Genomic DNA, 15691 nt, shown 5'->3' on the forward strand with positions numbered 1-15691 from the left:
CAGGGGAGATTTCAGTGGAAGCCACCTCAATCAGATACCAGACAGCCCTGAGCAGTGAGGAAGGGAGTTGGGATTTTCTAGCCTGAGTCAGCGTCCCTCTGCCAGCCAGGGCCGGGATAGAGGAGAGGCTGGGTCACCTCTCCAGGCTGACGCCCCAGGTGGGTTCTCCTCAGGGCTGGTCACCCCATCCTTGTCTCCTCTTCCTTCCCCTCCCCATGGCTGCAGAGGCTCTGACGGAACATTTGAATCATCGGATGTCTGCTGAAAACCAGCGGCCCAAAGATCCACATTCAGTTTCCTAAGGCAGCGTCGCCACCTCCTGTCCAGTCTCAGTGTTCCCCTTTCTCTTTCAAGAGGTGGCTATGAGGTCACCCCTTCCAGGAAGCCCTCCTGTCTGCCAAGCAGGAGTGCCTGGCTTCCTGTTAGTTCCTGTAGCCTCTGGACACATGTGGCCAACATTGAAATATTGGCTTACGAGGTCTCTCACTCCCAGGCATCCTGAGGGCAGGGCCACATAGTGTTTATCTCCAGGGGATGTTAATTTCTGTATCTGCGCAGCCTGCACATAGTAGGTGCTCAAGTAAGTGCTTGCTAAATAAGATGGCGCCAAAGGACTTGAGCCTAGAGGGATTTGGGGACAAAGTAAAGACTTCCTTGCCTCTCAGGAAGGCAGTGCATGGAAAGGATCTGTACACTCACTCACTGGGAATCTTTGAGGAGAAGCTGCTCACCACTCCCGTCTCCCCCATTGCTTCTGCTGCCGCCTGCCTGAGATCAGGGCCTGGCCTCATGGTTCCCCAGGATCCTTTAGTTCCACGAGTCCTGCAAGTACATTGTGTTTACTCCTGAAATGAGTAACCTGCAACCTTGTGTGTTTGTTTGTTTGAGACAGGGTCTTGCTCTGTTGCCCAGGCTGGAGTACAGTGGTGCGATCCCAGCTCGGTGCAGCCTTGACATCCCGGGCTCTAGCAATCCTCCCACCTCAGCACCCAAGTAGCTGGGACTACAGCACATGCCATGACACCCAGCTAATTTCTTTGTATTTTTCTTAGAGGAGGTTTTGCCACTTTGGCCAGGCTGGTCTCCAGCCCTGCGGTTGTTTTGTTTTGTTTTATTTGTTTGTTCGTTTGTTTTTTGAGACAGAATTTCACTCTTGTTGCCCAGGCTGGAGTGCGATGGTGCAATCTCTGCTCACTGCAACCTCCACCTCCTGGGTTCAAGTGATTCTCCTGACTCAGCCTCCCAAGTAGCTGGGATTACAGGTGCCTGCCACCATACCCAGCTAATTTTTGCCTTTTTAGCAGAGATGGGGTTTCGCCATTTTGGCCAGGCTGGTCTCGAACTCCTGACCTCAAGTAATTGACCTGATTCTGCCCCCCAAAGTGCTGGGATTACAGGTGTGAGCCCCTGTGCCCGGCCCAGCCTGTTTTGAGCATTTCACGGCTGCTGGAAGACCTGTTGTCTGCTGAAATCTTCATATTAACCACTCTTCTGATTTAAGTACCTCCCCTCCAAACAACATTAACGGGGCAGTTAATGTGCAAATAGAGATGGTGATTTGCTGCTGACCTTGTGCAAATGTTAATAATCCACACAAGCACCTCTCGTTTATAATTAGAGCGGGCTGGAACGTAGCACCATGTGACTTGCATTCTTATCAGTAGGCCTTTACCTGGGCAGCGAGGGCCCAGCTTTCTGGCTGGCCCTGTCCCTCATCCTCCATTGTGCTGCTTGTGAAACTGTGTTCTGAGTGACCCATCTCATGGCTCTGTCTGTGTTCTTGTTTGCAGGATGATGATGGGCCGGTTCGGTAAGTAACCCCGGGGAAAGTGGGGAGACGGAGGCATGATAGGGCTGCCCCAGGAAGCTCCCAGAGAGTGTACATGGCCATTTAGGGGGAGTGGGAAACTAGATGGGTCTCACTGCCCCCATAGTTCTGGAATCCTAGAGAAAGTGCACAGCCCACCCCCACCTTTCCGTATAACAGGCTTGTTTCTCAGAGCTGAGAGTGGCTGGGTGGTGCTAGGAGAAGTGGGGTGGAAGGCTGGGTGACCAGCTAGGGGAGCGGGAGGGACCTGGGATGTAACACTGTCTGGAACTGTCAGGGGCTGGAGCAAGAGTGGTTGAGGGTAAAAGGGAGGGAGGAGAGGCGGCCGGCACATGGAGCGTCGTTAGCTGGCTGGAAGAGAATGGCTCAGCTCTGTGGATGTCCTTCCACGTGTATTATTTCCTCCTGGAAACCACTGGTTTAGCAGACTTCCTTAGAGTCAGGCAGCCAGGGCTCAGTCCTGGCTGTTGGCTTGTGGCCTGCCCCTTCCTCCCTCTGCTCCTCGTCTGTGAAATGGGAGTGTAAAAGGCTCTCCCCAGGCAGGGGATGCTGTGAGTATTGGGTGAGATCACAGGTGAGTGCCCTGCTTGGCTGGGGTACAGCCCTCTATGTGGGGTGGTTTTATTAGTGTTGGTTTTCAGCAGCTATTCCCAAAGAGAGAGGCAATTACTCTCTTCCCCCATTAAAGCCTGGGACCTCATCTTCATCTCAGTGAGGGATGGCAACGTTTCAACCCTCAGTACCCGGATACCCCGGCCCTCGGCCCGGCCAGCCTCAGTGCTTTGGGAAGCATTTCAAAAGAGAAACCTCTTGACCCCCAAATACCCTGTTCTCCAGTGAGCAGGGAGGGGAGAACAGCTCTTAAAAGGAAAAATGGAAACGAGAAGTTTCCCACCTGCCTCTCCAGCGGAGCTGATATCTGTCTTTTGGGGGCCCTCTGGGTGGGGGTGCCACCCCCTGAGTCCTATACAATGAGGGCTGGGCCAGCTTGGCCTTGGGGCTCTGTAACCTCAAGTTATTATAGGGACCAGCTAGGATACCATTGCTGCTTATCTATTGTATTAGGGTTCTCTAGAGGGACAGAACTAATAGGATAGATAGGTATATATAAAGGGTAGTTTACTAAGGGTATTAACTCACACGATCACAAGGTCCCACAATAGGCCCTCTGCAAGCTGAGGAGCAGGGAAGCCAGTCTGAGTCCCAAAGCTGTAGAACCTGGAGTTTGATGTTCAAAGGCAGGAAGCATCCAGCATGGGAGAAAGATGGAGGCTGGGAGACTAAGCCAGTCTAGTCTTTTCACGTTCTTCTGCCTGCTTTTTATTCTGGCTGTGCTGGCAGCTGATTAGATGGTGCCCACCTAGATTAAGGGTGGTCTGCCTTCTCCAGTCCACAGATTCAAATGTTAATCTCCTTTGGCAACACCCTCACAGACACACCAGGAACCATACCTTGCACGCTTCAATCCAATCAAGCTGACACAGTATTAACCATCACGCCTGTGGAGAGGGGAAGTGGCTCAGATCCTGCTGGGCTCGAATTGAGAAGATGCAGCCAGTGTGTGTCTCCTAGGCTTTCTTTGCTGGACCTTAAGCTGTGCTGGGAACATTCACAGCCCTTCCCTGTTTTTTGTTTGTTTGTTTGTTTGTTTTTAAGGAGAATTCCAGCTCTTTTAAGATGTCTCTATTATTAAAAAACAAATGCAGGAAGAGAAAGAGAAATGTCCTGTACATAGTTGCTGAGGGAGGCGAAACCGCAGTGGGGTCACAGCTCATGGGGCCGGGGTGAGGCGTCTCCTCACCCTGCGTCTAGGTAGAGACGCATTTTAGGGGCACAGTGCCCCCCTCTGTCACCTCCTCTCCATCCTTGCTTCCTGGAGGAGGCTCAGAACCCCTTTGGAATTGTAGAGGCCTAAAGATGAGGAGAGGCCGGGCATGGTGGCTCATGCCTTTAATCTCAGCACTTTGAGAGGCAGAGATGGATGGATCATGAGGTCAGGAGATCGAGACCAGCCTGGCTAACATGGTGAAACCCCGTCTCTACTAAAAATGCAAAAAAATTAGCCAGGCGTGGTGGTGGGCACCTGTAGTCCCAGCTACTTGGGAGGCTGAGGCAAGAGAATTGCTTGAACCCAGGAGGTGGAGGTTGCAGTGAGCCGAGATCATGCCACTGCACTCCAGCCTGAATGACAGAGCAAGACTCCGTCTCAAAAAAAAAAAAAAAAAAAAAAAGATGAGGCGAGTGGGCCACTTAAGCATTTTTGAGTCTTTCTGTTTTTTTGTGGCGCTGTCACTTTTGTGTTTGGTTCGGGCCTTGATGAAGGCTTAGGGAAAAGACAGTCTGTTCAGTTCAGTGGGGAGCACATGGACCTCAGGCTGTGTATAGCACCCTGTGGCCCGAGGGCCCAGAAGCCTGGCCCCGGAGCCCCTGCCACCCCATGAATGAGCTTTAGGGTCTGATGTGTGGGGCGGTGGCTCCCTAGGTAAGAGCCAGGTGTCATGTGTGAAAAGTGGACCCAGCTGCCACTCCAGGGATGGGAGGACTGTGGAATCGCAGCACCAATTTGTACAAGAGGCCAATGGAGTCGTTCTCGTTACTTTGTAGGCTTTATGTGCTGTGCTTGAGAAAATGCAAACAGGCTATTAGTCGGTGACAGGCAATTAGTTCCGCCCCCGGCCTTGCTGCTTCTGCTGACGCAGGTTCGGAAGTCTCCTGGTTACCCAGCCTGGCACCCTCAGGCACAGCAGGGCGTTTGGCCCGGCACCCGCTCCTGTGGGGGCAGCAGCACGCCTTGTCTTGGCTTCCCTGCTATACCATTCCCCTCCTTCAGCCCCCGAGAGCACCCCAGGGTGCTCTCTCCTCCAGCAACCTTCACCTGAATGCTGTCCCTCTAGATTACCCCATGGCTCGCTCTTGCAGCTCTGCCAGCTCTTGGTTCAAATGTCACTGATCAGGGAGGCCCTCTCTGACTCCACTGCCCCAAACTGGCCTCCACTGGCTCTCCTCCCCACCCCTGCCTTAGTTCTTTCTGTACTCATGTGACACACCAAGCAGCACTCAGCTCATGGGGATGGCCTGGCTCCTCTTCCCTGCGCCAGTGTTTACACAACGAAGTCTGCACGTGTCTGGCAGACACTGGTGCCAGCAAACTTTCAGGGGCACACACAGCCCCTGCCTTTCTCCTTTCACACATGGGTCCTTGGCGCAGAGGTGCTCTGTGGGCTGGAGCTGACCCTTCCTCAGGGTGCACCCCACCTCCTGCCCAAGCAGCCAGCCCTGGCCACAGTCTGCACGCAGCTGGGGGCAGATGTTTTAGGAGCTTCTGGAAGGCCGGGCAGACCCTCCTTGGCTACTGTGCTGGGCTTTGCCAGGAGTGGTCTTCTGGGCCTCAGTTTCCGCATGAGTACCCTGAGCCAGGGAGGGATGGGGACTCCGTTCTGCCCACTCCCCATCATTCCGGTGAGGGAGGTGGCTCTACAGGTCCTCGCTGCCTCCTGGCAGCATCACTGTCCTGGATGAGGTGGGTGAGGAGGCTTCTCTCCACGGAAGCAAGTCTCAGGGGATCCAGGGAGGTTGCAGCCTGGTCTCCATGGCAACGGGTGAGCTGGTGTGCCTTCTCCGCGGGCGGCCCTTCCCCCTCCTGGGCCTGCCCTGGGCTGGAGGCCCTTCCTGAGGCAGAGAGGAAAGAAGGGGGATGTGCCTTCCTTACTCTTCCCCCTCATTATAACTCCTAGTAATTCCCCTTCACGTCTCTCCCATTTCTGCCAACAAGGCTCATTCCAAAAACTCTGGCTCCATCCCATCACCCATGGCTCCTGACCGTGCCCTCCATAACTCCCACACTGCAGGCCGCAGCCCCTGTTAACCCCTCTCACAGTCCACCCGGGTCTTGAACCTGTGCTGGGCTTTCTGGCATCTCTCTCTCCTTGTGCCTGCCGGTCCCTCGGTGGAGTGCCTTTCTGCCTCCTCTTGCCCCAGCAAGCCCGGCTTGAACCCCAGGGCTGCTTTGTGAAGCCTTCCTCAGGTCCCCTCAGCCCTTGGTTCATGGGTCCCAGACTCAGGTTCCTCCAGGGACCAAGTTGATAATATAAAAGAGGAGAGTGTCTAGATTATACAATGATAACGTCATCTGCCCCTTCACCCCAGGGCTGGGTGGCAGTGGGGAGTGGTGGGGTCTGGGGCAAACTGGAGAGTCTGCACCCCCATCCCCAGGGGCAGCTTATTGCTGCCAGGTGGGAGTGCAGGCTCACTGTTGCCACAGCCTCCAGTTCTTCAAGAGAAGCCAGAAGTTCAGAACTTTTGGACAAACTTTCCAATTTAAGAACTGTTGACTCTGGCCGGGTACTGTGGCTCACACCTGTAGTCCCAGCACTTTGGGAGGCTGAGGCGAGTGGATCACTTGAGGTCAGGAGTTCAAGACCAGCCTTACCAACATGGCGAAATCCCGTCTCTACTAAAAATACAAAAATTAGCCAGGTGTGATGGTGCATGCCTGTAGTCCCAGCTATTCAGGAGGTCGAGGCAGGAGAATTCTTGAACCCGGGAGGCAGATGTTGCAGTGAGCCGAGATCACGCCACTGCACTCCAGCCTGGGTGACAGAGTGAAACTCTGTCTCAAAAAGCCTAAAAACCGAGACCAAAACAAAACAAATGAAAACTGTTGACTCAAATCAAAACATTACAGGGACCAAGCTGAGCATTCCTGCAGGTTGAGCTTGGGCAGCCCTGGCATATGGTCAGGTCGGTTGGCCCCCATCTGGCTTCCTCTTTTCTGACACTAACAGGGTTGCACTATCATGATTTACCCCCTCTCCATGCCCTCCCCCAAGTCTGTGCCTCTTCCAAGAGCGGAGTCCCTCCTTGTTTATCTCTGTGATGTCCCCAGAGCCTGCGGAGGCTCTGGGGGACAGGACGAGTGGGAGCTGTAAGGACTGAGGACCAACAATGCTCCTGCCAGGCTCCGTGCTCCTGCCTCTACTCACTGCCCCACTTAGTTCCACACCAAGAGCGAGGCAGGGGCTGTCAGAATGCTGCTTTTATGGGGGAAGAAATGGGGTTGGAGAGGGAAGGATTTGCCCAGTCATGGGGTGTGAAGTGGGGCAGCTAAAACAAAATAGGATCTCTTTTCGTTCCCAAGGCCAAGCACATCACAGGGGTGCAGTATGCTCTCTCTGTATCTCTCTCTCTCCCCTAGGTCAGGGTGGTCCCTGGGGAGGCCCCGGGTTACCCCAAGACAGGTGGAAGGAGCTTCCTACCCCACCCTCTTCCTGTCAAGCTGGGCTTTGCGGCTACCAGGGCTGCTCCTTGTATTGAGGCCCCAGCCTGGCTGGTAACAGAGGGTCCCTCCGCTGGGCTCAGTCTTCTGAGCATGCTCTGCCCCCAGGAACCTGGAGGATGGAAGTTGGGGGCCCTGGGTCCCTTCCAAATGCCTTTGGGCCCTGTGCCTGGTCCTCAGTGCCCATTTTCAGAGCCCCTGGCCCCTCCCTGCCTTGTGGACTGTGACATGATGCCAGTCCCCTGGGTCCAGGGGCATGGTGGCCGGTGGAGAGGCCTCTGCGGCACCGATGTCTCCTTGAGTGGCTTGACTCTGCCAGCCCAGCGGTGGCCCAGCTAAATATACCCTGGCTGACGTCAAGCACTCTTCTGCTCCTGGGGTTTTTCTTAAGCTGCATTTATAGTTTGCGTATTGCTTTGTAAAGATGTAAAGATTTCACTTTTTCTTTTTCTTTTTTTTTTTTTTTGCCCCTTAGCAGACTGTCTTATTGAGTGTACTCTGACTTAGATGATTATGAAAATAACTTACGGCTGCTGCATTAGGAAGCTGGCATGTGTCCAGAGGCAGGGCATTTTGGTCAATGTCAGTCTTTAGGTGAAGAAAACTTCTCTCCCCTCCCCCCAGTCATGCACATGCTCACACGCACACACACATGCTCACACACACACACACATGCTCACACGTGCACACACGTGTACACATACACTTTCCTTCTCTCCTTTCCACTTTGTTTCTCACCACCTCCACAAGGCCAAGGAAGAGGCTACCTGGGCTGGGCTGGGCAGGGGGGTGTGAGCTGCCTCCTGGGGCCCAGCCTGGGAGGAAGGGTCAGCATGCTTCCTCTGGGAGGAGGCCTGGCCGACTTCTCTCCCTAGGCCTCTGGCTTACCTGGGCCTAACCCCTTCCTTCTTTTTCTGGGCTCTCTTTGTCTCTCTCCTAGGCCGGGGCAGTCCCTGAGGAGGCTCCCCTAGGCCACCCTCTAGACGGGCGGGAGGAGCTTCCTACTCCACCCTCTCCCTGTCAAGCTGGGCTCCGAAGCTTCCAGGGCTGCTCCTTGGGTTGGGGCCCCAGCCTGGCTGGTAACAGAGGGTCTCTCTGCTGGGCTTGGTCCTCTGAACATGCTCTGCCTCCAGGAAGCTGGAGGATGGAAGTTGGGGGGCCCTGGGCCCCTTCCAAATGCCCTCCTCCCTGTCTCTTCTGCCCCGGCAGTGATGCCCCACAGCTCTGTGTCTACCTGGAGACCTCAGCCCTCTGCTTGGGGTCCAAGTCTCTGTCCCATATGCCCCTATGGAACCCCCGCCTCCATGGCAGCAGGAGCAAAGGCTCTGAGGCAAGTGTGCACCAGTGTCAGCAGGAGCAGCTGGGAGGCCGGTTGGTGGAGTAAAGTCAGGGAGGGTGCGTGTAGGAGGATAACGCTGAGTCTGAGTGTCCTATGGCACGTGGGAGAGAGGATGGATTTTATCTGAGTGTCCCATGGCTCCCAGGAGAGAGGATGGATTTTATTCTAAGCATGATAAGAAGCAGTTGGAGGGTTTTAGTTGTGGTGGGAGTGGAGGGGGGAAACAAATGATCCTGTTTGCACTTGGAAGGGCTCACTCTGCCTGCTGGGGAGAAGGGCTCAGGGGCCAGGAGTGGAGTAGGAGGCTGCAGCTGCTCCCATGCGAGGGGCAGTGAGGCGTGAGCAGGACATGGCCATCGTCGCGGGGGAGGTGGTCGGATTCACAGGCGACATTTGCCAGTAGACAAGGAGTGTGGGAACAGGGAGAATTCAGGACGCCTCAAGTCCTAGGACGTGGCGGGGGCAGATGCCAGATGCCATCTATGTGTTTCATATGAAAAGGTAAAAAGCGGGTGGAAGGGACCCTCTGCAGCCTCTAGTCCATGCTGTTCTGGTTGTTCCCAAGTGTGCTTGCTCGCCTTGGTTTGGCCGGGACTGATCATCAGGGTCAGCCCTTTCATTCTGGTAGGAATTGGAAGGATTCTAGGCAGGTGTGGGAGTTGAGGCTGAACCTCCTGAGGGATCAGAAGCTGGCAGGTCCCTGGATTAGGGCAGCACCGCGGGTTTCCATAAACGCTCCTTCGTGTCTCTCTTTGCATGTCCTCAGAGCGGGATGCCTTCGACACGCTGTTCGACCATGCCCCGGATAAGCTCAGCGTGGTGAAGAAGGTGAGCTATTGGTGGGATGTTGGATGTGCTCTCCTCTGGCTCGTGGCTTTTTGACAGCACAAACGCCCGCTGGGAAGAAGGTGGGAAAATGTTTGGAATCTCAGAAATGTTTGCCACATGGATTGAAATGTAATTACAGTCAAAAATGTAACCACAGTGCATAAAATTAGCGCCTTTTAACTCAACCTCGCTGCTCCCTGGGTGTCTTCCTGCCTGCCCGCTCCACTTCTGTTAAGTGAATTACCCAGCCAGCAGTTCTTTCTGACTCGAGGCCTTTTTTCAATGTGGAAATGTTTTTAAGCATGTCAGCCTGCTGCTCTCGCTGGCCTCATTACCATCTACAGCCTGCCCAGTAAACACGCAGGCCTGTGCGGCTGAGCCGTGCCATGCATGGATTTGGCCCGTTTCCCTCCAGACAGAGAACGGGCCCTCACTAGCCTAGGCAGCCTGCTGGTCAATCTGTGGATGGAAAAATCTCCAAGGCTCTGGAGTTGGGGGCTGGGTGTGATCAGCTTCTGGGGGATCTGCCATGGAGGCTTGTTCCCCTCAAAAGGAACTGGGGCCCACTGGCTGCTCATTAACTTATCCGAGTGGCTGCAGGCATCCCATTCAGGAGGCTGCGTGCATCCCTCCTTCCCATAACATCGGAGGAGCGCTCATTTCTACCCATGGTACAGGCAAGAGAGTTCTCCTTTGTCTAGGACAGCTTACCCAAATAGCTCTCCTAGTGCAAGACTTGTCAGAACCTTGCACAGGCTGACCTATACTGTACTTCTCCAAGAGGGAGCTTGGTAGGAAGCATTTTCCAAACTTGTTTGTTTATAGTGGGATTTATTTATCTATCAATTTTGGGGTAGGATGCATTGTATTTCTGTGGAACCCACTTTTGGAAAATGTTGGCCTGGGTTTGGACAATGAGATCATTCATTTTTGGAAGCATTTTGCAAGAGGCTGTTGGAACCGTGCTAATGGTCCTTCTGGGACAAAGCCTTCTTAGCACTCTTGGGTCTAAGAAGTGAGCCTCAGAGTGCCCCACCTCCACCTCGTCACATGTGGCCCCCAGGGACCCTGACAGAACCGATTCAGGGAATGAATCAAATCCAGCTCCCCCACTTATCAGCTGTGTGACTTCTGGCGAAGGGCGAGATTATACCCCCCAGCCTCTGTTTCCCCATCTGTCAAGTGGGGACAGAGATGTTACCCACCTCTCAGGGCACTGTGAGGATAAACTGGGATTCTGTCTGTGCATGGGCTTAGCCTGCAGAGTGTAGTCACTGGTAGCATTGAGAATGGTGTGACCTGAGGTTGCTTTCATCGCTCAGTAGATACCATGTTAATTCATTCTGCAAAAGACACATTTTCGGCACTGGATCCACCAGCAAGGAAGAAGACAGAATCCTTTGATTTGCCTGGTAGCTTCCCACTCCAGTCTGTCCCTTCCTCACCTCCACATTGCAAGTTTAGGTGTCTGTGGCTCTCTGTGCCCCAGAATGAAGTCGGGGGCCCCTGCCCACCTCTGCAGGTTTCTCCCTGGGTTGTCCCCTTTTACTCCCTCCCATCCCACCCACATCCAGCCACAGCCTGAAGACCCCAAAGTATTTGCAGATGTGTCTGGGTGCCCACTCGGCTCACTCTCACCTTGCACTGGCCCACCCTCAGGCCCAGCTCCAATGCTTCCTCTCTATGCTCTTAACAGGGGTCCGCACACCCGTTAATGGCTCATGAAATCTCCCCTGCATTGCTTGTTTCCCTGCAGCGCCCCATCTCTTGACTTCTCTGTCCCACCACTACACGCATATGGAGAATTACATCACAGGCCCTTTGGCGGGGGCCAGGGGTGGAGCTCTCTGACTGTGTTTGTGTCCTTAGTACCAAGCAGCATGCCTGGCACATAGTAGCTGCTCAGTAAATTTGAGCAGGATGGGTAAGAAATCATATCATGGGCAGGCCGGGCGCGGTGGCTCACGCCTATAATCCTAGCACTTTGGGAGGCTGAGGCGGGCGGATCACAAGGTCAGGAGATCGAGACCATCCTGGCTAACGTGGCGAAACCCTGTCTCTACTAAAAAATACAAAAAAATGAGGTGGGCATGGTGGCGGGCACCTATAGTCCCAGCTACTCGGGAGGCTGAGGCAGGAGAATGGCGTGAACCCGGGAGGCGGAGCTTGCAGTGAGCCGAGATTGTGCCACTGCACTCCAGCCTGGGCGACAGAGCGAGACTCCGTCTAAAAACAAAACAAAACAAAACAAAAATCATATCATGGGCAGTGGTGGGTGATATTGAGTTTCCGTCAAAGTTGGGTTTGGTCACTGAGGAATTACAGGTGACAGGTTTTAAGCTTGTGCCAGAGAGAAGCCAGTGCCCCTTGGTACCTACATACCAGGGCTCAGAAAATCCCCACAGCCCAGAGAGATCACCCTGGGTGGATCTCCCCATGTATTGTAAATCGATAGGGGGGCTGGGCACCGTGGCTCGCACATGTAATTTCAGCACTTTGGGAGGCCAAAGTGGGTGGATCACCTGAGGTTTGGAGTTTGAGACCAGCCTGACCAGCATGGAGAAACCCCATTTCTACTAAAAATACAAAATTAGCCAGGCTTGGTGACGGGTGCCTGTAATCCCAGCTACTCGGGAGGCTGAGGCAGGAGAATCGCTTGAACCTGGGAGGTGGAGGTTGCAGTGAGCTGGGATCATGCCATTGCACTCTAGCTGGGGCAACAAGAGCCCGGATGATCCTCAGTGGTCTGGGGTGCAGGCTTCAAACCTGTAGCTGTCTAGCGACAGAGTGGTTCAATTCCACCTTTGAAGGCCGGGCGCAGTGGCTCACGCCTGTAATCCCAGCACTTTGGGAGGCTGAGGCGGGCAGATCATGAGGTCAGGAGATCGAGACCATCCTGGCTAACACAGTGAAACCCCGTCTCTATTAAAAATACAAAAAAATTAGCTGGGCGTGGTGGCGGGTGCCTGTAGTCCCAGCTACTCGGGAGGCTGAGGCAGGAGAATGATGTGAACCCGGGAGGCAGAGCTTGCAGTGAGCCGAGAGCACACCACTGCACTCCAGCCTGGGTGACAGAGTGAGACTCTGTCTCAAAAAAAAAAAAAAAAAAAATTCAGTAGGTGTGGCTCAAGGCAGCACTTTCCTCAGTCTTCTGAGTGTGCCGTTTACCGTTCCAGGTCACATCTAAGATACATTTGCAAATGTAATGATCCTTCCCTGGCAGTTTCATCTTTCTTAAGAGCACAGAGTGCTCTCCAGTATGATTGTTAAATATGGCATGCGTGCACGGATTGGCATATGTGTGCATGGGTTGGTGAACAGAGACATGTGTAGCCAGGATAGATGTGGGCATTATGCCATGAAAACTAGGGGCTACTGTCAGGATGTTGAGTTTGAAACATGGGCTTTTTATTTTAGCAAACAGGAGATGATGAAAGCGTTTCACAGAGCTGGGGCTGGCAAATGTCAAGCCTGCCCCTCCAGATGGGACCTGCACGCGGGCCATTCACGGCTCCTGTGTCTCTTTTGTTCTTGGCAGTCTCTCATCACTTTTGTGAACAAGCACCTGAACAAGCTGAATTTGGAGGTGACGGAACTGGAGACCCAGGTATGCGCTGCTTTGGCTTGAAGGATCCTTTGTCCACCGCCGTTTTCAGTCAGTGTTTTGATCCCAGGTGGGGTGCGTGAACAAAGCTGGCGCCATTTTGTTCATCTCACAAGGAACTCCCGTGGTGCGGGCAGAAATAACCACCGCGGCTTTCTCAGCCCCTCTGTCTTCCTTTCCTGGGGCTGCTGCCACAAAGCACCACAAACCGAGTGGCTGAAACAACAGACCTTTGTGTCCTCGAAGTGCTGGAGGCCTGAAGTCCAAAATCAAGGTGGGGCCCGGGTGGGTTCCCTCCAAGGCTGTGAGGGAGGAGCTGTTCCTGGCCTCCGTCCCAGCTTCTGGGGTTTTGCCGGGATCTTTAGCATTCCTTGGCTTGTACACACATCACTCCCTTCTCTGCCTTCATCTTCCTGTGGTGTCGTCCTTGTGTGTGTGTCTCTGTGTCCAAATTTCCCCGTTTTATCAGGACGTGGTCATGTTGGATTAGAGCCCACCCATGGCTTCATCCCAACCTGACTGCGTCTATGTAAACCCTGTTTCCAGATACGGTCACATTCAGAGGTCCTGGTGATTAGGGTTCCACTGTATCTTTTTTTTTTTTTAAGACAGAGTCTCGCTCTGTCACCCAGGCTGGAGTGCAGTGGCATGATCTCAGCTCACTGCAACCTCCGCCTCCAGGGTTCCAACGATTCTCCTGCCTCAGCCTCCCGAGTAGCTGGGACTACAGGTGCGTCCCACCATGCCCAGCTAATTTTTGTATTTTTAGTAGAGACAGGGTTTCACCATGTTGGTCAGGATGGTCTCGATCTCTTGGCCTCATGATCTGCCTGCCTCAGCTTCCCAACTACTGTATCTTTTTTTGGAAGATGCAAAACCCCAAAACACCTGAATGGTGTTATTCAACCCATAACACCCTCCAGGGCTCCACCCCAGCCCACCACAGGGCCTTTGCACATGCATTTCCTCTGTCTAGAACATGCTGGCCCCTTCAGCCTCTGCTCAGTGCTGTTGTCACACTGTGGCCAGGACCTAGCAAATGTCCCCCTGGTAAGTACGTACAACACATTTCTTCTGCAATAAGTATATCAAGTCTACTCCCCCAGCCCCAACCCCTACTCAAAGCTAAAGGAGCATCCTTAAATTATGTTTTTGGGCACTCTGTGAGCATTAAAGACAAAATATAATTTTCCCAGGATTAGCGGGGTGCTTGAATGTGGAGGTTTTTGAGCTCTTGGTACAGACATCCCTAATGCACAGCTGATCCTTCTTAAACCCCAGGGTGAATGCATTCATTCCCTTCTCTTTCTTTAACTTTTCTCATTTGCTTTTCTAATTAAAAAAGTAATTCAGGTTCATTGTAGAAATGCCTGAAAATGCAGATAAGCAAAACAAATAAAAATCACCCATAATCCCGTCACCCAGAGGTGAATGCACACAGGGTTTTGTTCAGGCCTTTTCTCTACACATACAGCGAGTCATGGACAGCGTGGGTCTGTATGTAAAAGCATCACGGTCTGTTTTTAATGTGTATATTTATTTGTGTATCGTTGGCCAACACATTTCTCATTTTCTGCAGTTTACAAATGTTGCACATTTAGCCTCAGATTATTTTCTGTTTGAGACATTAGCACCCCAGAAGCCGCTGAGGTGAAAAGTAAAAATCTTCCTTTCTCTTTTTCTGGAGACCTCCCCCTTCAGACTCTCCAGGGGCAGCTAACTGCAGTTCATGGTTGGATGTGTATTTTTCTAGATATTTTCTTTTTCTTTCTTTCTTTTTTTTGAGACAGAGTCTCGCTCTGTCCCCCAGGCTGGAGTGCAGTGACACAATCTCAGCTCACTGCAACTTCCACCTCCTGGGTTCAAGCAATTCTCCTGCCTCAGCCTCCTGAGTAGCTGGGACTACAGGTGCACCTCACCACGCCTGGCTAATTTTTTTGTATTTTTAGTAGAGATGGGGTTTCACCATGTTGGTCAGGCTGGTCTCGAACTCCTGACCTTGTGATCCACCTGCCTCAGCCTCCCAAAGTGTTGGGATTACAGATGTGAGCCACATTTTCTATGCACAAAAGTATTTTTCTAAATAACAGTGGATCTTACTGCCCACTGTTTTGTAATGTGTTTTGTGTTACTAAATGCACTGTGGGCATCTTTTGGTGTAAGAGAAAGTGTGTGTGTGTGTGTGTGTGTGTGTGTGTGTGTGTGTTTCTGTCTGATCCTTTTTCCCTCGCTCCATCTATCGGTCTATCTATATTTTGTCACTTTTAATGGGAAGTGTATCTCATCAGCGGGAAGGCTGCACTGCACCTCATTAAACCAGTGCCTCACGACTGGATGTTTTTCTGCTCCTGTAAACAGCAGTGCAGAGAGCATCTTTGTGCACGGCTGTCTGTGCTCGTGCCTGCTTCCTTGGAATAAAAGCCTAGAAGTGGAGTCATTAGAGCGAAGCCTGCACTGCACACTTTGAAGGCTCAGGAAGATTTGCTGTGTGGGGGCCCCTGGTACTGTCAAGGGGCATGTGAGGGGTACTGCTTCTCCACATCCATACCAGCTGTCCCCACAGCCCTTCTCAGAGGTGTCTGCACATCAGTATTAGCAGCTGAGCCTCTTACATTGAGACTCTAAAATTAAATTTGCATTTATTTTTATTTACTCAATATCTTCCTTTTTTTCCCCCTATTAATCGTACTATATAGAGTCTTAAAAGTACGTTTAACCACTGGTCCCCCAGAAAAGGTCACTGGTCACAGAAATGCAGGGATTTTTGTTTTGTTTTGTTGCAAAGGAATTTGGGTATTTTTATAAATACCATATATC

At 52.6% G+C, this 15691-nt stretch overlaps 1 protein-coding gene and 1 non-coding gene across 3 annotated transcripts in view; both read left to right on the forward strand.

Annotated features, from left to right (window-relative positions):
* Positions 1-15691, forward strand: part of PARVB (parvin beta) — a 145640-nt gene that overhangs the window by 116507 nt on the left and 13442 nt on the right. For both annotated transcript variants that reach the window (XM_024239764.3, XM_024239765.3), the window contains 3 exons: positions 1791-1810; positions 9209-9270; positions 12809-12877. In XM_024239764.3, coding sequence (XP_024095532.1) covers positions 1791-1810; positions 9209-9270; positions 12809-12877 — 151 coding nt within the window. The remainder of the gene's footprint in view (positions 1-1790; positions 1811-9208; positions 9271-12808; positions 12878-15691) is intronic.
* TRNASTOP-UCA (transfer RNA opal suppressor (anticodon UCA)) lies at positions 11996-12088 on the forward strand. The gene has a single exon. It is a non-coding gene; the product is annotated as a tRNA-Sec (tRNA).

The sequence above is a fragment of the Pongo abelii genome, chromosome 23 (assembly GCF_028885655.2).
Source record: "Pongo abelii isolate AG06213 chromosome 23, NHGRI_mPonAbe1-v2.0_pri, whole genome shotgun sequence".
Classification (NCBI taxonomy): Eukaryota; Metazoa; Chordata; class Mammalia; order Primates; family Hominidae; genus Pongo; species Pongo abelii.